At 54.9% G+C, this 19,755-nt stretch overlaps 1 protein-coding gene across 1 annotated transcript in view; it reads right to left on the bottom strand.

Moving 5' to 3' along the window:
* The window catches only part of HYDIN (HYDIN axonemal central pair apparatus protein), a 108,597-nt gene that overhangs the window by 28,137 nt on the left and 60,705 nt on the right, over nucleotides 1-19,755 (bottom strand). The window contains exons 37-54 of the mRNA XM_044433931.1: nucleotides 18,326-18,523; nucleotides 16,130-16,300; nucleotides 14,689-14,862; nucleotides 14,313-14,539; nucleotides 13,742-13,879; nucleotides 12,864-13,047; nucleotides 12,509-12,650; nucleotides 11,166-11,364; nucleotides 9,855-10,502; nucleotides 8,631-8,853; nucleotides 7,124-7,313; nucleotides 6,709-6,891; nucleotides 5,712-5,831; nucleotides 5,223-5,382; nucleotides 4,969-5,141; nucleotides 2,853-3,051; nucleotides 1,903-2,002; nucleotides 1,365-1,464 (exon numbers count right to left, since the gene is read on the bottom strand). Coding sequence (XP_044289866.1) covers nucleotides 1,365-1,464; nucleotides 1,903-2,002; nucleotides 2,853-3,051; nucleotides 4,969-5,141; nucleotides 5,223-5,382; nucleotides 5,712-5,831; nucleotides 6,709-6,891; nucleotides 7,124-7,313; nucleotides 8,631-8,853; nucleotides 9,855-10,502; nucleotides 11,166-11,364; nucleotides 12,509-12,650; nucleotides 12,864-13,047; nucleotides 13,742-13,879; nucleotides 14,313-14,539; nucleotides 14,689-14,862; nucleotides 16,130-16,300; nucleotides 18,326-18,523 — 3,529 coding nt within the window. The remainder of the gene's footprint in view (nucleotides 1-1,364; nucleotides 1,465-1,902; nucleotides 2,003-2,852; nucleotides 3,052-4,968; nucleotides 5,142-5,222; nucleotides 5,383-5,711; nucleotides 5,832-6,708; nucleotides 6,892-7,123; nucleotides 7,314-8,630; nucleotides 8,854-9,854; nucleotides 10,503-11,165; nucleotides 11,365-12,508; nucleotides 12,651-12,863; nucleotides 13,048-13,741; nucleotides 13,880-14,312; nucleotides 14,540-14,688; nucleotides 14,863-16,129; nucleotides 16,301-18,325; nucleotides 18,524-19,755) is intronic.

The raw sequence follows: 19,755 nt of genomic DNA, 5'->3' as shown, positions 1-19,755 counted from the left end.
TGGGGTTTTGTCTGGGAGAACTGGGCGAGTGAGGGGTGCTGCAGGACAGAGAAGGCGGGGGACCAAGGCAGGGTCTCGGAAGGGATCCCAATGGCAGGCCAGGAGATGGCCTTGGCGGGAGTCACGGGTGTTGCCGTCCGCTGCGGCAGCTGCGACATGTTTGCCCTCCTCCTCCAGGAGAGGCAGGGCTACACTTGCCCTCGGTGCCAGCGGGTGACCCTCCTAGAGGAGGCGATGAGCTGCCTGAGGGCCGAGAGAGCTCTCCAGGTGCCCCGGGAGCAGCCCCCCTCCAGACAGAGGGTTGAGGGGGCACGGGAGGAACAGCCGGGGAGCCACGGAGGCAGGTCACCCACAGGAGGGGGAGGCCGGCACGTCCGCCTCCTCCTGGGGCCGATCTGGAGCCGGGAAGCAGGTTCTCTCCGCTTGGGGAGGCTGGGGCTGAGGCCTCGGGGGACCAGCAGGATCCCCAGGCTGGGACCACAAGCGGCAAGGGGGCCGCTGCAGGAGAGGCGAGGGCCAGGGCATGGCTGCCTACCACCACTGGGAAGAGACAGTGGCAGGGAATCGTCATGGGGGACTTCCTGCTGAGGGGCACTGAGGTGGCGGCGTGCCGTCCCGACATTGAGGCGAAGGAGGTCTCTTGCCTGCCGGGCGCACGCATCCGGCATGTGAAGGACAGAGTGGAGCGTCTTGTTTGCTCCGGTGATCCATGTGGGCACAAACGATGTGGCCAGGCAGGGTGTGGGGGGGACCGCCAGGGACTTTGAGGCCTTGGGGAAGGAACTCAGGGAGCTGAAGGCCCAAGTGGCCTTCTCGTCGATCTCACTGGGCCGGGGATTTGGGCCAGGGATAGGAGGGTCACTGAGGTGAACGACTGGCTCAGGGTGTGGTGCCAGAAGGGACGCCTCCATGTCATGAGCAAAGCGGACTGGAGCTGGGTTTCAGGCTAGATGGTCTGGGAGGCCCCTTCTGCCTCGCGCTGTTTCCACCTGAATGTTTGTTCAGGCAGGCTTTAAGGCTAGAACCATCTCACTTCTCCACAGCAGTCTGTACACCCAAAGAAATGGACTCCGGTCCACATGGGCTCGTAGCACAATCGACGCACGAGATCGTAAACCTTGCAGGGGTCACGAGAGCCTTCGCTGCCTTCGCTGCTCTAGACTAATAGGGCCACCCGCCGGGGTCCTTCACGCTGCAGCGTGACTGCAGAAGTGGAGAAGGCCTGCCGAGGGCTCCCCTCATTTCGGCGGTGGCCGGAGCATGGGACGGGACTGGAGCGTCTGGCAGCCAGAGGGGGCAACATCCAGGCAAGGTGCCCCCATCAGGGCAGCAGGAGAGGAAAGACGAGCCGAGCCAGCACTCACCTGTAAGCAATCTCGTACTTGCCCTTGTTCTTCATGGAGAGTGACTGCTTCGCTTCGTCCATGACTTTCACAGTTCCAAACTCCAGGGTGCCATTCGTACCTGCAGTGGCCACATGCGGCGGAAGATGAGGTATGGCTGGCGGTCCCACGGTAGGCATGTCTGCCCCGGAACACACCGCCTGCCCCCAACCCAGAGGAAAGGTTCCTTTCAGGCAAGAGGTGCGTGCAAAGCAAGCTGTCCCCGCCACACACACATCCCACATGCCAGGTGTGCATTTTCTCTGCTGCTGCACAGGTCCAGCACCTGCCAGCGTCGGAATATGTGAGAAAACGCACACCTCTGCATGGGCGGGGAGGTGCACACGCAGTGGCAAGCGGGGCTGGACTGAAAGAACGGCACACGTGGGCAGGGAAATAAGTTGAGGAGGCACCCCTGCCTTGTGGATGGACTCGAGGGCCTGCTGGTCCTTCCCCACCCTGGTCCACCTTCAACATCCTTCTGGCCAAGAGTGATCCAGGCTTGAAGCCCCAAACCCACCTCTGGGGAAACTGATGTCCAGGGCAACGTCGTAGGCCTCAGCAATGATTTGTATGGTTTCAATCTGGACAATCCCCAGGATGTTTTCTGCATCTGAAACCTGAAATGGCAGCAGGTTAGTCCCCTCTGCTCAGCACTTCCTTGGAGTCCCTGGACATTCCTGGGGCAGCCCTTGAGTCCTGGCCATGGCTCAACCAGCTGTCACTTCCACAGGATCCCTCTTCATGCTCACTCCCCTGCCTCCTGTGCCCCCTGCCCCACCCCACCCATGGGACGCTGCAGGCACACTTCCATTCACGCGGCTTTTCACGCAGATGAGCAACTCCAACAGGGAACCCTCTTTCAATGCAAACAGCCCCTCCTGGGATGGCTCTGCTTTTAGCAACTGCACAAGACATTCAAGCAGGCCTTTCCTAGGGAACAGACAGCTCCAGTTCTTCTGATAAAACCTGACTGAAAATATTATTTGTTTTAACATTTACTTTGTATTTTAATTGCCTTTCACTGCTCGCGGTTTTTTGTTTTAGCCCTGGATCATTTTAGACCAGGATATGCCAGCTGCACGTGGCATTCCTGGAGTGCTGGGACACATACAGGAAGTGGTGGCAGATAAATGTGACCTGGTAAGGAGCTGAGCTGGCTGGATGTCCCCAGGGAAGGGCACCCCCCAGCTCAGCAACTGGCCGCAGGGGCAGCAGTGCATGGTGCCAGCAGTCCTTCCTGACGGGTCTGTAGCTCAAGGGCAGCTTCAAGGGGAGGCACAGCTGGGGGCGCTGGAAGCCCAACAGCTATGCAGGGCACCTGGCAGGACAAGACGGCTTTGCATGAGACACACACCATTTTTAATCCAAGGCCTGGCTCCCAAAGCAAGGGGGCTTGTCCGGCCCTGGGCCCGGCACCATCCCCATAGCGCAGGAGCAAAGGAGCTGGCTGGGGCCCTGGGGACCGACCTCCAAGCGGATGGCCTTCTTGATGTTGAGGGCCTTGGTGGCCTTGAAGTGCACCAGCAGGCAGTACTCAGAGAAGGGCTCGATGAGGCCCATGTCCTCGGAGACGGAGAAGTCATCGCCGAGGTTCTCCAGACCGCTGACCCGCCATGCCACAGGCAGTGGGGTGAAGTTCTTTAGGTAGAGCGACTTGGTTTCCTTTCTGCAGAGACAGAAGAGGCCGAAAAAGCAGCACTTCCTGGGGACTCCGCTCCTGGGATCCCTGCCTGTGGAACCTTCGCCTTCCCTTTTCATGCTGGGCCGGCTACCCATCTGGGAATGCGGCCACTTGCACCTTTGGTCCCACAGGGTCTGTTAGTATGGAGCCCCTCAGCCGAAGGAACTGGGCTTGCATTCCGTACACACAGCTGGTGCACCCCAGGTGGCCCTGCTAGGCTTCTCAGACCCCCGAACCCCTCATCCAAGGGGGGGTGCACTTCTGGCAAGGACAAAGAGAAGCTAGAAAGAATATAGGGAAGGACTGTAAAGGGGAGAGAAAAAGATGGCAGACTCCTTCCAAGAGGAAAACGACAGGGAAGAGCCTGCAATACTAGAAAGTAAAGTGAAGTGAAGTGAAAGCTGCTCGGAAAGCACTTGGAGGGAATGAAGCAGCCAGGGTAGATCAAGTACCAAGAGAACTATTCCAAGCTGCAGAGCATGAATTGGTCCCAACAAGAACATGCCAGCAAAAATGGAAAACAAAACAGCAGCCCACAGACAGGAAGAGCGTGTGGCAAATATAGGACCATTCCACAGATTTCCCATGCAAGTAAAGTGACACTCAAGGTATTTCAGTGAAGAGTCCCACCCTGTATGGTTCAAGCTGGATTCTGAAAAGGAAGAAGAGATCATACCCCAAATACACATGGATTGCTAGAGCACACCAGAGAATTTCAGAAGAAGATTGGTCTGGGCTTTATAGACTACAGCAAAGCCTCTGATGGTGCGGATCATGAGAATCTACAGATGGCCCTGTCAGAAATGGGTGTTTCTAGAGAAATAAAATGGTTTTCTGCAGATGAATGTATCAGACAAAGATGTATTTTATCTCCTTGTCTGCTCGGTCTGTATGCAGAACATAAGGAATGCTGGATTAGGATCAGAGGAAAAAGAAGAGAAAAATCAGTGGAAGATCAGCAATGCTTTAAGATATACAAATGATACCATCTTATTGGCAGGAAGCAGCACTGAATTGAAATGACTCCAGATGGAAGTGAAAGAAGAAAGTAGAAAAGCAGAACTGTCTTTGTGGAGTTGTACATTGGCACGTGGAGTGTCTGTTTTCCTCATCACTCTTGCTTGTCACCACCATAGCTTCACAAAACAACCCATGGTTCTGGGTTTACACAGAACCACCACCTATGGTTTAAACAATCCAGAATTCACAAACCAACAACACACAATGGCTTCTCTGTTTAGAATGGTTGTTAATGAACTATGGTTTGTTAGTATGTCTGGATTCACACTTTACACCAAGCCAGAATTAAACAAGCCATGCTATGAATTAGTGCTACAGGTGAACCACACCATGGACTGTTAAAGCATCTCACTCACTGAAACAACCTCTCTATAAACGCTATAAAACAGGAATACGGTGTCGAGAATGCACATTTTCATCCCATATTATGGCATGCTGACTCCAGTAACATGTAGGGAAAATGAGCATGACCTGGAATATTCTTCAATGTCTATTAGTAAAAAATGTTACTAAGAAACATAAGCAGTAATTATACTGAGAATCTTACAGAGAGGAGTGGAAACATCTCTTCCAAACCACTGTCCCTCCCGCAAGAGCATCAACATTTCCAGCAATATCACACCTCGCTATGAACAGTATTTCTGTGACATTGTGTCTAGAAATCATTTGGCGGTAGTAAAAGCTAGGTAGCAATTTCACCATTCTGAAATAAATTATTTCATAATTCAAAATTGTTCAATTTGTCAGAAAAATGGGTAGCTCATTGGAGACAAAAGACAAAAACACAGCAAGGAAGGTAAAACAGAGCAAGGAAGCTTTGGCTCTTAAACAGGGAAGGCAAACTGGAATTGGCCAAAGCTGCCTGATCGACCAGGCCCGGACCTGTGCAACAGCAGCTTTTCAAAATGCAGCTGACGGCGGTCCAGGTCCAGCTCCGGGCGAACACCTTGGCAGCAGATCCGGAAGACGACGGGCTCCGGGTTCTCTTTGATGCAGCAGACGATGCTGTCCTCAAATATCCCACTGGCTGTCGGATAGGCCCAGACAGTCAACACCTGGGAAGGCAAGGCAAGCGTTCAAGGGAGGAGCCGCCAGAGTGAGTGCCCGTCGAAAGGACAGTCGCCTTCTGCTGTTACCTGCCGTTCGCTGGGCTTCAGCGTGAGGCTGGGAGGGTCCAAGAGGTATGTGACTGCTTTGGAGTCATGCTTGAAGAAGAAATGCACTTCCGCCTCCAGAGGGGACGTGTTGAAGATGGTAATCTTCTCAAAGTGATTGGGGTACCGTGCAGCCTTGTACCTGTGCACACGCGGAGTGAGGCAGCGATGGCCACGGGGAGGAGGGCGACACTAACTACAAGGGCTTGCGGTCAGCCTGCGGCAGCCCCCGTGGCAGGCCACTCTGACGCCTCCTCCCGCGGCCCAAGAGGCGGAAGATTCCCTTTAGTGGTTGGCTGCCAGCCTCTGCCACCCTGGCCATGCCGACGGCCTGCCTGTGGGCCTCTGTGGGCCAAGCCCCGCCACACAGCCCCTGCTGAGGCGCCCAGGTGACAGGCTTCTCCGGGACCTGCCTCAGAGCTGGGGCGCGGCCACCAGCAGGCGGGCGCGGCCACTGCAACGGGCACTTACTTCTCCCTTGACTTCCCGCACAGCAGGGGCCCAAAGTGGAACAAGCCCAAACTCATGATGTACTTCTTGAAGATGATCTCGTCAGGTTTGATGCTCTTCTTACGGTGGGGAAATACAATCCTGGATCAGAGAACCAGAGATGCAGCAGGAGCTGAGTGGCAAATTATAGGGTATGAAAGGACTGCACTCGCATTGCCGTATTCTGCACCACCCTGAACTCAACAGAATGTACTCGCAAGTGAAAACAGAAAACGGGGGGAAAAAACAGGCAAGCCGTCTGGAACCCTGCGGTACAGGCAGAGCCCTGCCCATGGACCAGCAATGCAGACGAGTCCTTACATAGCCTGATCCCCAAGATGGAGCCCCTCCTCTGCTAGCACAACTGTTAACAGAGTAAGGTTTCTGAACGTGATCTTGGAAATGATCTGGAAATTATCTTTTGTTTCTGGATGGCATAACCTCCCTGCAGCCATTCGCTGGGAAATCCCCCTGCTCAGGGAAGTGCTTCCATTGCTGCCTACATGCAGAGAGCATTTTGGCCAACAGGCTGCCTGAGGCACATCTGGACTGGTACAAAGCAATGATGACATAAGCAGAGAGGAGACAACATCCTTGTGGGCATCACGAGGTGAGCTGACAGCAGGAAGGTGGCCTGTCGCTATGGCTGGCCATGCAGCCACTTCAGCCAAGGACAGCTGCCTCTGGGCACGCTCCTCCTCGCTGCCTTCAACAAGAAAGCGAACGCGGAATCCAGACAGGGAAGCAAGGCACAGATGGGCCACAGATCAACCAAGGACACATCTGCCAGCTGCAGGAGGGTATCCCTGGGCTGGGGCCAAGGCCAACTGCCTGGAGCAACACCTTCTGGGATGTGACGATACAGGGCAGGTGGGCTTTCCCAGGGCACAAGGGGACCGGAGTCTGTCTCAAAGACTGACTCTGGAACCCAGCCTGGAGGGCCTGTGTGACTTTTCGGTGCCCTCCTCCGGGAACTCACATGGGGTCCTGGCAGATGGTTGGGTACGTGCAGGTACCCCTGCAGTACACCTGATATTGTCTCCGGGTCCCCATGATCTCAAAGTTGAGGACCTGGTCGAACAGCCCGGTTCTGGTGGAGGAGAAATGGAGGCGCATTGAAACCTCTCCGTTTGCAGGAACAATCCAACGGAAGCAGCTCAGCCTGTGAAAGATGAAGCATGAAGAGCCTTCCTCAAAACCGTGGAAGGAGGTACGTTGCTTTAGGATACAGGGAAGAATGCACTGCATACATCTCAGGAGAGGTTCTCCTGGGCAGGCCTCATGGTCAAGGGCCAGTCCCAGGCAGGCCAACATTTCCCGCCAGCTCTGAACCCCTGGGAACGGAGGAGTCAGGCCCGCCTTGGGTGTTGCCAGCCTCCTCCTCGCTCCCTCACCTGAGAAGCTTCTCACTGGATGGTTCCCCTGTCAGCCCCCCCTGATCTAGCTCCGACAGGGCTGTCATTGTGCCTGGGCTAGGGTGAGGGCCCTTCCTGCCACGGGCTGTGGCTTTCTTCTCCCTCAGAGCGTCACGGATTAGCTCCGACTTTTCCTTCCTGAGCTTGCCTCGAGTCGGGGTGGTCTGTTCTTCCTGAAATTCAGCAGAAACATAGGAGGGGGGAAGCAGAGGGAACCGTATCCTTCTGGAACTGGAAAGAAGTCAAGTTGAACTGTTGCTATTCTGCGTGTGCGGACAGGAGCAGCCCGTGATGTATGGCACCATTCAACAATGTGTCACTCTTTGGAAGGGTTGGACTGCAATTCCCATCACTCCAGTCACTAGGACCATGGGGTTTGCTGTCTAACACATCTGCGGGTGCCAGGCTGGAGAAGAACCCTGAGAGCTTTGCCTGCTCCTGGACTTGCCGACAAAGCCTTCCTTGCAGGGCAAAGAGCAGCTTGGGGGAGATTTTTGTTGGGATGGTGGGAATACAGCGGGAGCAGGGCTGAGCTCCAGGGGCTTCAGGACACTGCAGCCCTGCTTGCTTTGCAAAGCGCATCTCGGTTCCGGCATAATTACCTCCCTCCCTTCATTAATGTCCGATGCCCATTAAGTGCTTTTTGCAAATTGAGGTCAAGTACCCTTTGGCTTTAATTGGGGCACTTTCCTGACCCCAGTATAATTGCCAAGTTGTCACTGCAGCTGTCCACCAAGCCCTCCCCAAACAGCCTCCAAGACTAGAACACAGCAGTCGCTCAGGATCGCAATCCAAGGGCACTTTCCCCTTCAAATCCCAAAGGAGAAGAGTTAACAGGCCCAATGGGAATGAGTGTGGGGGGGCTGGCGGGAGGCTCTTCTCTGCCCTGCCACCTGGCAGAGGCTGTGCTCACTTCCACGACCTCGGGGCAGGTTGGTGGGCAGTGCTGCACCAGAGCCTGCGGGCAGTTCGTGGCACCTACTGGCCAGGCCGGGACACACGCGCAGGAACGCCATGTCTGCGGGCAGCACCCTGCTCCCAGGCACATGAGGCCAGCACGGGCCGCCTCTGCTCTGATTGTGGCCCTGGGTTCAAGGCCACGCATGAGGACAAAGAGAGCCCAGGAGCTGCTGAGAGCCAGAGGCAAACTCACGCGCTGCCCAGAAGGGCCGCTCCCCGGCTCCTGCCGCCACTGCCTTTGTGCGGGCAGCGGCATTTCCCGGGGCCGAGGCCAGCAGGTCTCAGAACAGCAGCAGCAGGCTGGAGGTGAGTGGGCTGGAGCGCCCACCTGGACAGAGCGGTGGCGGCACCACACTGGGCCTCCTTTTTGCCATGCAAATGGCTCGGGGGCTCTGGTAGCCACACAGGACAGACATGCCATCGGCTGAGTAATTCCAAACCCTCGAAGGCAGGAGGGAAGCCTGCTCAACCACCCCCGTCTGGTCCTGCCTTTCCAGCAGGGACTGGCCCCATCAAGGAGAGAAGCCCTCTACCTTTGCCACAGGGGGACTCGCCCCCATCTCTGCACCGGCATCGGCATCCTTCTTCTCATCATCCAGATTCAGCTCCTCAGGAGCAAGGAAGGTGAAGTGCTTGAGAGCCTCCCCAGGGACTGGCGCTGACCGCTTCTCTGGGTACGGGATCACGGAGAAGAAGGCCGTGGGAGGGATGGGGGGCCCCGAAGGACCCAGGCCCAGCCCATTCAAGATCTGCAGAGACAGAGAAAGCCACGCTAACGTGCTGCTGCTGCCATTGCCAATCCAATCAATGCGCAGATAAAAATTGAGCCGCCTGGCTTTCGCTTTTGACTTCACTTGGTGGAAAAGAAAAATATGGCGAGCCCCAGGATCCTCACACAGTGGAGCTGGAAGGGGCTTCGAGCCCAAGCACCTGACAGGTGGCTGTCCAGCTGCCCCTTCAATGCCTCCGGTGTGGGAGAGCCCACATCCTCCTGAGGTCCGGGGTTCCTTTGCTGCGTTGCCCTGAGAGTCGAGAAGCTTTTCCTAAGGCTCAGCTGCACTCTGGCTGCCTGCAACTTGTTCTGTGTTCTGCACTGTGCGATGGTCAAGAAGAGACCCAGGTGTCGTAAGGCAACACATCCGGCCGAACCTGGATTATTTCCAGTCTGAGATGGGTACGAAGAGCCTCTTTGGGCTTGAGGATCCAATCTGATTTCAGGAAATCTTCTGGGGGCTGTTTTTCCGCAGTGGGCATGGCTCTAAGTAAAAGTGTGGCCCACAAACACCAAATGCAGTGCCATGTCTCAGATTTAAGCCACGCCACCAGCATTTTGACCTTTCCAAGTGGGGAGCAGGCGGAAGCCACCTAGAGACAACGAAGGGGCCGTGGCTATCTGGGGGACCCTCCAGAATGGCCTGCGGCTGCGCTTGGTTGCTCCCCCGCCAGGACCCACACTCCTGCAGGAGGCCAAGGAGGCTTGGGCAGGGTGGACTGAGGACCCCCACGGGCTGGATGAGGCCCCTAGGCTTAGGGCTTTGCATTCCTGCACTGAAGAATGCTTGGGGACGCTAATCTTGGGATATTAGGCTCCTGCCTGGCTGACCTACAACTACCTGCCCTGAACCCCAAAGCCAACATTCCACAAGCACGAAGGACCTCATATCTCCAGGGTGACCTCCAAGGTGGCCACTGATGCTGGAGGTGGCCCCTTCCCTCTGGCTGTGGAGCAGGGGATGCCAAGGAGGCCCACCTGCATGACATCGGGCAGCTTGCCGCTCTCCAGGATCCTCTTGCCACTAGAATCCTCCGAGCTGAGTACCTGGATCTCGAGGTATGGGACCCCCACATCCTTCTCTCCTCCTTCGCCCCCTTCGCCCTCCTGGCCTGTGGCTCGGCTGTCCTCCAGGGCCTTGAGCCTCTCCAGACGCTCCCTCTCTACTCGCTCCTTCTCCGCACGCTCCTTCTCCGCGCGCTCCTTCTCCAGCCTCTCCTGGCGTTCCCGCTCCCGGTCCTTCCGGCCCTTCCGGCCCGATGGGGCCTGGCGCTGATCCTCCACCTCCTCCGGCTTCTCCTCGGAGCCCGGCGGCTGCAGCTGGGCCAACTGAACTCTGTCCCAGAACATGAGCAGCTGCACTATGTCCTTCTGGGTTGCCTCGTAGAGCTTGAACCGCTGTGCCAAGGCCTTCTCGTTCTCGCTCAGCACTTCCTTGTCGACCTCCTCCTCTTCCTGGGGTGGAGGCAGGGCCGCCCCCTGTTCGTTTGGCAGGACCATTCTGTACCTTTTCTTCTTCTCGTCCTTGTCGTTGACACCCACATCTGGACGCTCCTTTGCAGACGGTTTCCGCTCTATCCCTTCATTCAGCCTCCCATCAGACCTGAAAGCTGATATGGGGGGATTCTGCATCGATGAAGCCAAAGAAATGGAGAAAGCGTGTTAAGGCAGGTGGCTTACTACCAGGGCACTGCAGTCCCTTTAACGCTGTCCAAGCAGGTGGCTCACAGCACCTTGTGGAAGGGAATTTCAGAGTGTGACGATGCACTGTGTGAAGAAGGACCTCCTTTGGCCCACCCCAAATCTCCCCACCATCAGCTTCATGGGATGCCTCCACGGGGGCTTATGAGAAAGAGAAGAAAATGCCCACCACACCATCCATAATTCTGCACACGTTGGCCTTGTCTCCCCTTTCTCACCCTCTTTTCTAAGCCAAGGAGCCCCACATGGTGCAACCTCTCCTCTCGCAGGAGCGGCTCCAGCCCCAGAATAATCTCAGTTTCTCCCTTCCACACGTGTCCCAGCCCTGCAAACGCTCTCCTGAGGTGCGGCAACCAGGCGCTTGCACCTTGCCGAGTGCCGTCCACCTCCGCGTTCCCAGGACAGATCGCGGACTCTCTGCCCACGCATCTGAAGCCCCTGTCGATCCCTTCACGGAGCTGCAAGTGAGGGGGGGCCCTTGGTCTGACCCAGCAGACCGACCTCTGCCTGCCGTGCTGTGCCAGCACTGCACCTCGCAGGATCGCCCTGTGCCACACCCTGCGGCGGGGGGCCCCCCGGCTGTGCCACGCCCCGGGAGCGGCTGCCCTTGGGCCTTACTTGCTTCCCTGCTGGCTGGCCCTTCTTCCCCACAGGATCCTCCTTCTCCTTTCCGGCCTCCCTCCTGTACCGCTTGCTCTTCTTCTTCATCTCCTCCTCCTCCCGCAGGCGCTCCAGCTCCTGCTGGTGCTTCTTCTCCTCCAGCTCCCGAGCAAGTTTTTCCAGCTCCCTGCAAAGGGTTGCATATGGTGCTGCTCAAGTCGAATTAACAGTCGGAGAAACAGACGGACTCTTCACACAGAGCGTTGTTCAGCCACGGAAGGTGCTTCCATCAGATGCAGAGACAGCCACCAACTTGAGCAACCTTAAAACTGGGCTGGGCCAATCCACGGTTGCTGGTCTTGAGGGCCACATGCCGCCTCCAGCACCAGAGCCAGTGGGCTGCCAGTGGTGGGGGAACATGCTGCTGCATCCTGTCCCACTTGCGTGAGTTAGGCCACTGTGCAAACGGAAGGAAAGCTGGGCGGACTTTAGCTCTGACCCAGCTTGGCTCGCTTTATGAACATATGAATTAATCACTCAAATATTCACATATTTTTTATTTTATGGTTATCACCTACAAAGCCCTTAAAGGCTTGGGACCTGGTTACCTGAAGGAGCGCTTACGTCCATATATGCCCTCCCGCCCCTTGAGATCGGTGGCAGAGGCCCTTCTCCGGGAGCCCTCCGTGAAAGATATCAGGAGGGTGAGTACCCGGGGAAGGGCCTTCTCTGTGGTGGCGCCCAACCTATGGAACGCGCTCCCCAGAGAGGTCCGCCTGGCGCCATCGTTATTTGCTTTTCGACGCCAGGCCAAGACCTTTTTATTTAAACTTTATTTTAATTGTTAATTTTATTTATTGATTTTAACCCTTTTGCCAGGATGTTTCCAATATTTTATGCAATTGTATCGTTTATATTTATTTATGGTTTGGAAGCCGCCCCGAGGCTTATGCAAATGGGGTGGCATATAAGTTCTCTAAATAAATAAATAAATAAATAAATAAATATTTTTGCTAGACCAGTGATGGATGTTATCCAGCACGCAAAGGGACCCAGAGATCTTCACAAAGGACAAGAGATATTGGGCCTGGTTCTCCCATCTCTCGCACAGCTGTCCTGCCCAACACACCTAAGGGGCAATGCTTCTCATCATTTCAGTCCTGGGAACAGCAGATGAAAATGGCACGATACGGCACCATAACAGGGCAGCAACTGGGGGCCCACGTGCATTCATGAGCAGAGATGTGCGATCTCCCTCCAAGATGGCACTGCCCCACCTCCTCTGGGGCCAGAACAACATGCCCGGGCCTGCCAAGGATCCGCTCTCTGACCTCTTTTTTCGTTCACGTAGTGCCTGCAACAGTTCGCTATCAAACTGGATTTTCTGTTCTTCGGTGAGGGCATCATAGGCCTCTTCATCCACCTCCTGCAGACGAGCCTTCTCTCTTGCAATAGTTTCTTGCTTTTCCCGTTCTTTTATGCAAACCAAAGAAAAACACAGATCCCCGAGACTGGTTGCAAGCATGGGCCGCTTCAAAGCCAGGCGGCAAGTTCTATGCCTCCTACTGTCCCCATGTGATTATTCTGCTGGCTACAAGGGGGTGCAAGCAAAGTGCAGGAACTGGGCCTGCTCCAAGCTGAACACAACACGTGTGTAGGGACATTCACTCCCCACATCCCTCTTACCTTCCTGCACTTGCTTGCTTTTCTCTCTGGCTTTCATAGCAATAAAATCCTGGCACAGGTTCACAAAATAGATGTAGCGCCTGTTATTGATAGCTTTGAGGAGGCAGAGAAGAGCCGACACAGGGCTGCGAGCGAACAGGGTCTCCAGCCCATCAAACACCATGCCGCGATAGCAGTCACTCAGCTGTCCGGGGAAAAGGTACAGCCCATGAGGCCTGGGTAAGGTGTTGGCCGCTGCTGGACATGCATCGTGCCGTGTCTGCTGCTGGAAAGGATGCTCCTGCACGTCCAAGGCAGCACAGCTCCGCCGGTGCGTGCGCCCCAAAACTGCTGGCAAGCAAACGCAGGCCTATCTGCCTGCCTCCCATGCATACGACAGACAGCTTTACCTGCGGAAAGGGAAGAGGCTTCCCTAGGGGGCACGTGCAGTGAGAAACTGTGCACCAGCGTATTCGCCCTGCCCCTGGCAGCCAGCTGGAACTCTCCCTCACGTATGCATCACCTGTTCTGAATAAATTTGCTTCCCTCCTTCTAGACCTCCCTGACTGAGGTTGCTCTGTAGTGCTTTCCCCTCACAGTAAGCATGCGAGGTAGACCATTAATAGTTTTGATTTGCAGACTCAAAACTGAGGCTGAGAGGCAGCGGTCAAATGCTCCTTTCTCTCCCTGCTTCTTTATCAGGTCTGAGCAGGGACCGAGATTAGGAGCAGGCGTCTCCGATCCAAAGGCAGGCAAGGCTGCCTCACGCTGTCCTTGCCCCAGGCCCAGACGGGATGCAGCAGACAGCAGAGCCGTGAAGAGGAGGAGCCAGCCCAAGCCCACCTGCCCCACCTCACTGCGGGCCTCGGGCTCTCTGGCCAGCCCCTCCATCGGGTTACCTGCATCCGGTCGGAAAGGATCTCCACCAAGAGCTCTTCTGGAAGCACGCAGCTCATCAGGCCATAATCTCCGGCCACACTGGCACTGAGGCTGAGGCGCCGCTGGATTGGCGCGCTGGGAATGGGGCTGGACGGAACCTGCACACGGCACGTTGCAGAGGGCACTCGTCAAAAACCACCCAGGCCACACGGCACGGATGGCTTCCCTTTCTGCTTCCACACCACGATCCTCTCACCTTGGGCAGCCTGGGGTCAGACCAGGGGAAGGCCCAGCTAAAGCAGGGGCTGCTTGGCAAGACGGCCGCATCGGCCCCGAAGGAAACCCGCAGCCAACGTTCAGCTCATGCCCTGGGCTGGGAAAGTGTGGCCCCCACCGGCCCCAGGAGAGGAGTGCAGGGGTGCTGACCACACCAACAGCTAGGCAAAAGCCAAGGGGTGACCTAGCAGCAGCGGCTGATGCTGTAGCGCTGCAGAAGGCCAACAGGTGTGGACTCAGCAGCCCAGGGCAGGGCAGGCAGCAAGTCCAGCAGGCCTCTGGGCAGTGTGGGAGGGGCCAGGGCAGCACTCTCACCTGGGACCCAGCGGGGTCGGGCTGCTGGTGCAGCTGCTGCTTCTGCGACGCATGGCCTTCGGACTTGCCCTTTGCGGTCACGGAGCTTCCCCTGTAGCCTCTGGAGACGGCAGAAAGCGGCCCCGTCTTGGACTCCGAGCTCTGCTGGCTGCCGTCCGAGGCATGCTTGCCCAAGGCCTCTGCGCTCAGCCTGGCGCCCAGAGCGAGAGCCGGCTGCCCCTCGGCTCCTTGACCGGGAAGAAACACAGAGCGATGCGCACCGCAGAAATCGCAGGCAGCGGAAGCCCCCGGAGCCACCCCTCCTGCCTCGGGAGGGCTGGGCTCTGAGGACGTGGGCCGCGCTGCTGGAGGCTCCCCCGCCGGCCACCTCACTTACCTCCTTCCTCAGTCTCCCGCTGTGCCTGCTCTATTGCTGCTCGGATGCACAGCTCCCGTGCACGCAGGCCAGCTGAGCTGCTCCCGTCAGAGATGGCCTCCAGCACCACCAGATCGATGGACAAGCAGGCTGCGCTGTAGTGCTTGGCCAAGGCCACGGCCGCGCTCGTCTTCCCTGGAGCAACCCGAGACAGAGACGTCAGGCGGTGCACGCACGCACGCACGCACGCGCCAGAGCCAGGGCGAGAGGCGCTTCCGCAACTCCGTGCATCCATCTCGTGTTCCCATGATGTGCGCGCCGTTCTTTTTGTGAACTGCCCAGAGCTTTGATTATTGGGCAGTGCAGAAATAAAACAAGTGAAGGAACCGCTGCCGTGAAGGAACTGCTGCCGTCTTGCCAGGCGGGGCCACCAGCCTGAGGGACTGATAAGGCCACGCTCAGCCACTGCCAGCCCTTTTGGCTCTGGCCTCTTGGCAGAGCAACAGAGCAGCAGAGGCACAGGCTGGGAGAGACAGGCTGGACATGCACATGGTGGGCATGTTGTGAGCGGAGCTGGAGCTGGGGGTCAGACTAGATGGCCCGGGAGACCCCTTCTGACTTGCGCTGTTTCTATGTCTCTGTTCAGAACCACTCCAGGAGCGCTCAAGCAGAGCGCAAGGTGGGCAGTGCTGGACCCAGGTGCCCCATTCTGGATTCCTGCAGGCTTTCCCCCCCTTACTTATTTTGGAGATTGGAACAGCTCCCCTGGCAGCCAGCTTTCCCACCTCTTGTTTGGGTGGTCACCAGCTCCCCTTCAAAGTGCCAAAGCAGAGGCTGCCAGGGAGTGCCTAGCATTCTTCTTAAATCTTTGTGTGCCCAGAAATACGCATGCATGCGCACACACAATTGTTCAATTTTTTATTCCCATCAGTGCAAATGTGCTTATTTGTAGAAGTGTGAATGGGAGCACATCAAACCTCCGCCGGGGCCCTTTCAGGAGTGTTGTCACTACCAAGAGGAAGCGGGTACCTCCTCTCCAAGGTGCCCAACAGAGGAGAGAACACCCCCGCCTCCCCCCCCCCCACACACACACAGTGTCTCATGGCACAATGAGAACTGTAACAAGCAGCCTGGGTGCTTCTGGCTGGGAAGGAGATGTTTGGGGGGACCTCCACTCCACTCAGTAAGATCCTCAGCTTTTGCCATCCCCCCCTTTAGTGTCCATGGGGGAGTCATGCCGGCACTGCTCCCCAGCCCTCTGGGAGCTGCAAAGAAGCTGCAAGCGCATTACCCCACTTAAGGGAGGCTGAACTGACAATCCACTGGCAGGTGCCTGTCAAATGCTGGGTTCCTTTAAAATGGGGCTTGCACAAGAATACGGTGTGGTGGATTTGCACTGGGAAATCCCTCAGGGATCCAGATTCCTCACACGGCTATGCAAGGGGGCCCTCTGCACCTGTACCTGTAAGGGGAGCCCCGTGGATTATGACAGCGATGCCTCTGCGGTTCCTGGCAGCCCGTCCTTCTGGAGAGATATCGATGCCAAGGTGACGAGCGATGGCTTTTGAAACGGGGTTGTTGTCAAGCTCTCCCACAGCCTCCTGATGCTTGGTGAGGCTCTGCTGACTTCCGGCTGGAAAGGGGGCAGGGCACAGACAGGCCTGTCAAATGCTAGCATCAGCATCAAATACCTCCCAAGAGCTCCCGGGGAAAGATGGAAGCAGGGGCCCTCCCGTCTGGCAAGCGACTGCCCCATACAGATCTTCTCTGCTGCTGCAGCCACTAAGCTTGTGCTCCACAACAGACTTTGGTGTTTTTCAGAAACCTGCAATCTGCATAACAGAAGCAACCTAAGCAAGTATGTGTGAGCTTATTTTCTTGCATGGTCTGTACTGATCCTGCGAGACAAGGCAAGAATCTCTCTTCTGTTTTCATTTGCCAGGTTTGCCATGGATCCTTCCCTCCCTCTTGCCTTGCACTTTTAGGCAACCCTTTTCTAGGCTGTCGAAAGCCCTGTCAGGCGAGTGTGGAGCCCTCTGCCAGGCCGCCGGCCCTTGCCCTGCCTCACTTTCCCAGTCCAAACGCCAGCTGAGGGTTGGTGGGGCAGGGCAACCCACCGCTGTGCCAATGACTGGTGCACCCGCTGCACTCTTTGCCACAGACTGCCACCGTCCTTTGGTGATGCTGCTTTCTTTGGGAAATAATGAAATGACAGACACGTGCAACATATTTTAGGGAGCCAAACCTTCTCAGACTGGTTCACGAGAGAGAAGCAATACCTGAATCAATAACAGCCAGTAACAATCAGTGATGGGGACAGAAGGTTTTCTGGGGAAATTTCACGCATTTAATTCTTCTGCCAAAAAATTCCCACTTCGTAAGTTCATTAGCAACAATGAAAGAAATTCAGTAGCAAATACAATATTAAGCATGCGTATGCATTTCAAAGTCAGAATTAATGCTTTTGGGGTGATTGTACCCAGCTGGTATGTGAGGAAATCTCTCTCATTGAAATGCAGCTATTTCAATGAATGTCAGTCCGCTAGCATCTGTGGGAATCTATCCTCTGGAGTAGTTGATCCCGCTGGGCTTGTTGGAATTCTTTTCTTTTTGCTGCTGCTGCTGCTGATTTATTATTCCTAAGTTAGAGGGTTTACTATTTGAGGGGTTTCTCCTTCTATGTAATTCTTTCTCAGGCCACTGTGTTCTTGAGCGGAGGCCCTCTTGTCCGTGCATAGCCTACAGATTTCTATTGAGTAGTGGCACATAAATTGTTTTAAATATTTATAAAACACTTGTCTTTTTGCTTTGGATTTCCCCTAGCCCTGAGCTGTCCTGAACTATCTCTAATATTGAATCATTGTTTTTATTTTATACTTTATACTCATTTTGGTGCCAGGTCAAGACCTTTTTATTCAACCATCATTTTAATAATTAAGGCTTTTTAGATGTTTTTAACATTTCCACAGTCACATTCTTTATTCTTTTCTTTCCTTAGTTATGAAAGTGGTTGTTATGTTGATTTATTATTTATTGTTTTAATTATTGTATCATTGTATTTTATACGCTATTTAATCTCTGTAAGCCTTTCTGAGCTGTTCATCAGAAAGGATGGGATATAAATGTTTTAATTAAATTAAATTATTACATTCTTGTATCTGCTTTGGAATTTGTGTAAATGTGAAGTGTACAAAAATGTTGCTGATTTTAATAACGTCAACTTAATTTGCCTACACAGAATTGTGTCAAGACTGGTGCTCTACTAATGTACAGGAGTGACACGCATATCAGTAAAACAGGAAGACTCACGATGCCATCATGTACATGATACGACTGCTTTTCATGCTGCTTTTCTGCAGTCTTTTCTCAAGGCAAATATACACATTGACTTGAGAAATGAGAAAACTAAGAGAAAGAATCTTGATTTAAACTGAGATACAGGTTTTAATTCTGAGAGTCATTGTAGAATCCTTCCTAATTAAAACAGAAAAATCGGTACGCAGGGGCGGGGTGAACAGGGTGGTAAACATTTGTGTGGACTGCTGCCCAGGCTGCCTCACCTCACTTGTGATCCTTGATTGCATCAGCTACTGATGACAATAATTTACTCAATCTTTTAACTAGACTGGCACCCCAAGCTAGGAAAACTCTCACTCACTCTGTGGCTGCCCTTTGTCAGTTCCCTCCTCTTCCTCTTCTTCTTCCTCCTCAAATTTGGATTCCACCCTGGAACCTCGGTTATCGTCATGAAGGGAAAGAGAAGGAAGAATGGAGACGGTGGTCGATGTAGTTTGCACAGTGCTGGAGAGATGAGGCTTTATTCCAGGCTCAGAAACATGCATGGTTTCCTCCTCTTCTGCTCAGGGGAAAAAAGGGAAATGACCTGATGCATACAAACCCCGCCATGAAATCGATCCGAACTAGCTGTGCTGTCAGCATGCCTCAACATGCCGTCCAAACCACAGAGCAACTCAGCGAAGGACACATCCTGCTCTGGACAGGGACGCCCACCGAGCTGCCCCTCTAGAACAAGCTTCTCAGGCGCAGGAAGGCTCCCAAGGTGAACACCTTTGAGCCTTTCTCGGGGTTAGCACCAAAGCCCCTTGGACATGGAACCTGCACACGGAAGACCAGCTTCTAGGCTTCCGGTGCAGGGGCCGTGGCCAAGGATGTGTTTACAGGCATTTACCTTGTGGCCTTGAAACCAAAAGGAAATTTGGGTACCAACACCACATGGGTTTCACACAGGGAGCAGCAGCACCAACTCCAGGGATCCAGTGCAACTGAGCTCTAGGGAGTTTGGGTCACAGGAGGCCGTGGTGTCCCACTCTTAAACAGTCTGCCCGGTTTGAGAGTGCCTGGCAGGAAGCATCCGCCCCATGCCTTTCTCTGAGGCACAACAAGCAAAGTAAGTGCCCATCTCTCTGTGGGAGCTTTTCCTCACACCTCACACACTTTCTAAGCAGCACCTGCGGGGGCCATGTTGCCTGAAGGAAGTGAAGCAACCATTAAAAACTGTAGAAAGGTACAGTTGAAACAAAAAGAAAAAAGCAATCAAAAGAGAAAAATACAATAGGAAGACGAAGGAAGAAAGGAAGAAAAGCTCAGCCATCACGCAGAAATGTAGCCCCTGGACCCAGAAGCCTCGACGTTGTTGCCACAGTGGTTGTCAAGGAGGAAGCGAAGCAGCTGTGGCCTGACTACTGAGAGGGTGGGGGACCCCCCCCACCTCCTCAGTTACAAAAGACGGCTGCAGCGATACTCCACACAGGCATGGATCCCATGCGTATGATGCACAGAGACCATGAAAAAGATTACATTTACTGTGGCCATCTCTTAAAGGTGCCGTGGCTGTGAACGAAAGAGACAAGCCTTCGTCCTGCCCAGCATAAGCCCAAAATGAAAACAAGCAGAGCCTGAAGCATGCGGCTGATGGGTGTGTGCACACGCAGAATGGCCAAACAAGCCAAGCACCCCCGCCCCGGCCAGGCCTGTGTTGTCCGCTGGTCCAGAGGAAGTGGGGGTGGAGGTTGCAAAGGCAACGGGGCCACCATGCCCCACCCACGCAGAGGCCAATGGGCACCTGCC

This window comes from Varanus komodoensis, unplaced genomic scaffold, assembly GCF_004798865.1.
Source record: "Varanus komodoensis strain SLA01 unplaced genomic scaffold, ASM479886v1 scaffold27, whole genome shotgun sequence".
NCBI lineage: Eukaryota > Metazoa > Chordata > Lepidosauria > Squamata > Varanidae > Varanus > Varanus komodoensis.
This window is presented reverse-complemented; position numbering and strand designations above follow the sequence as displayed.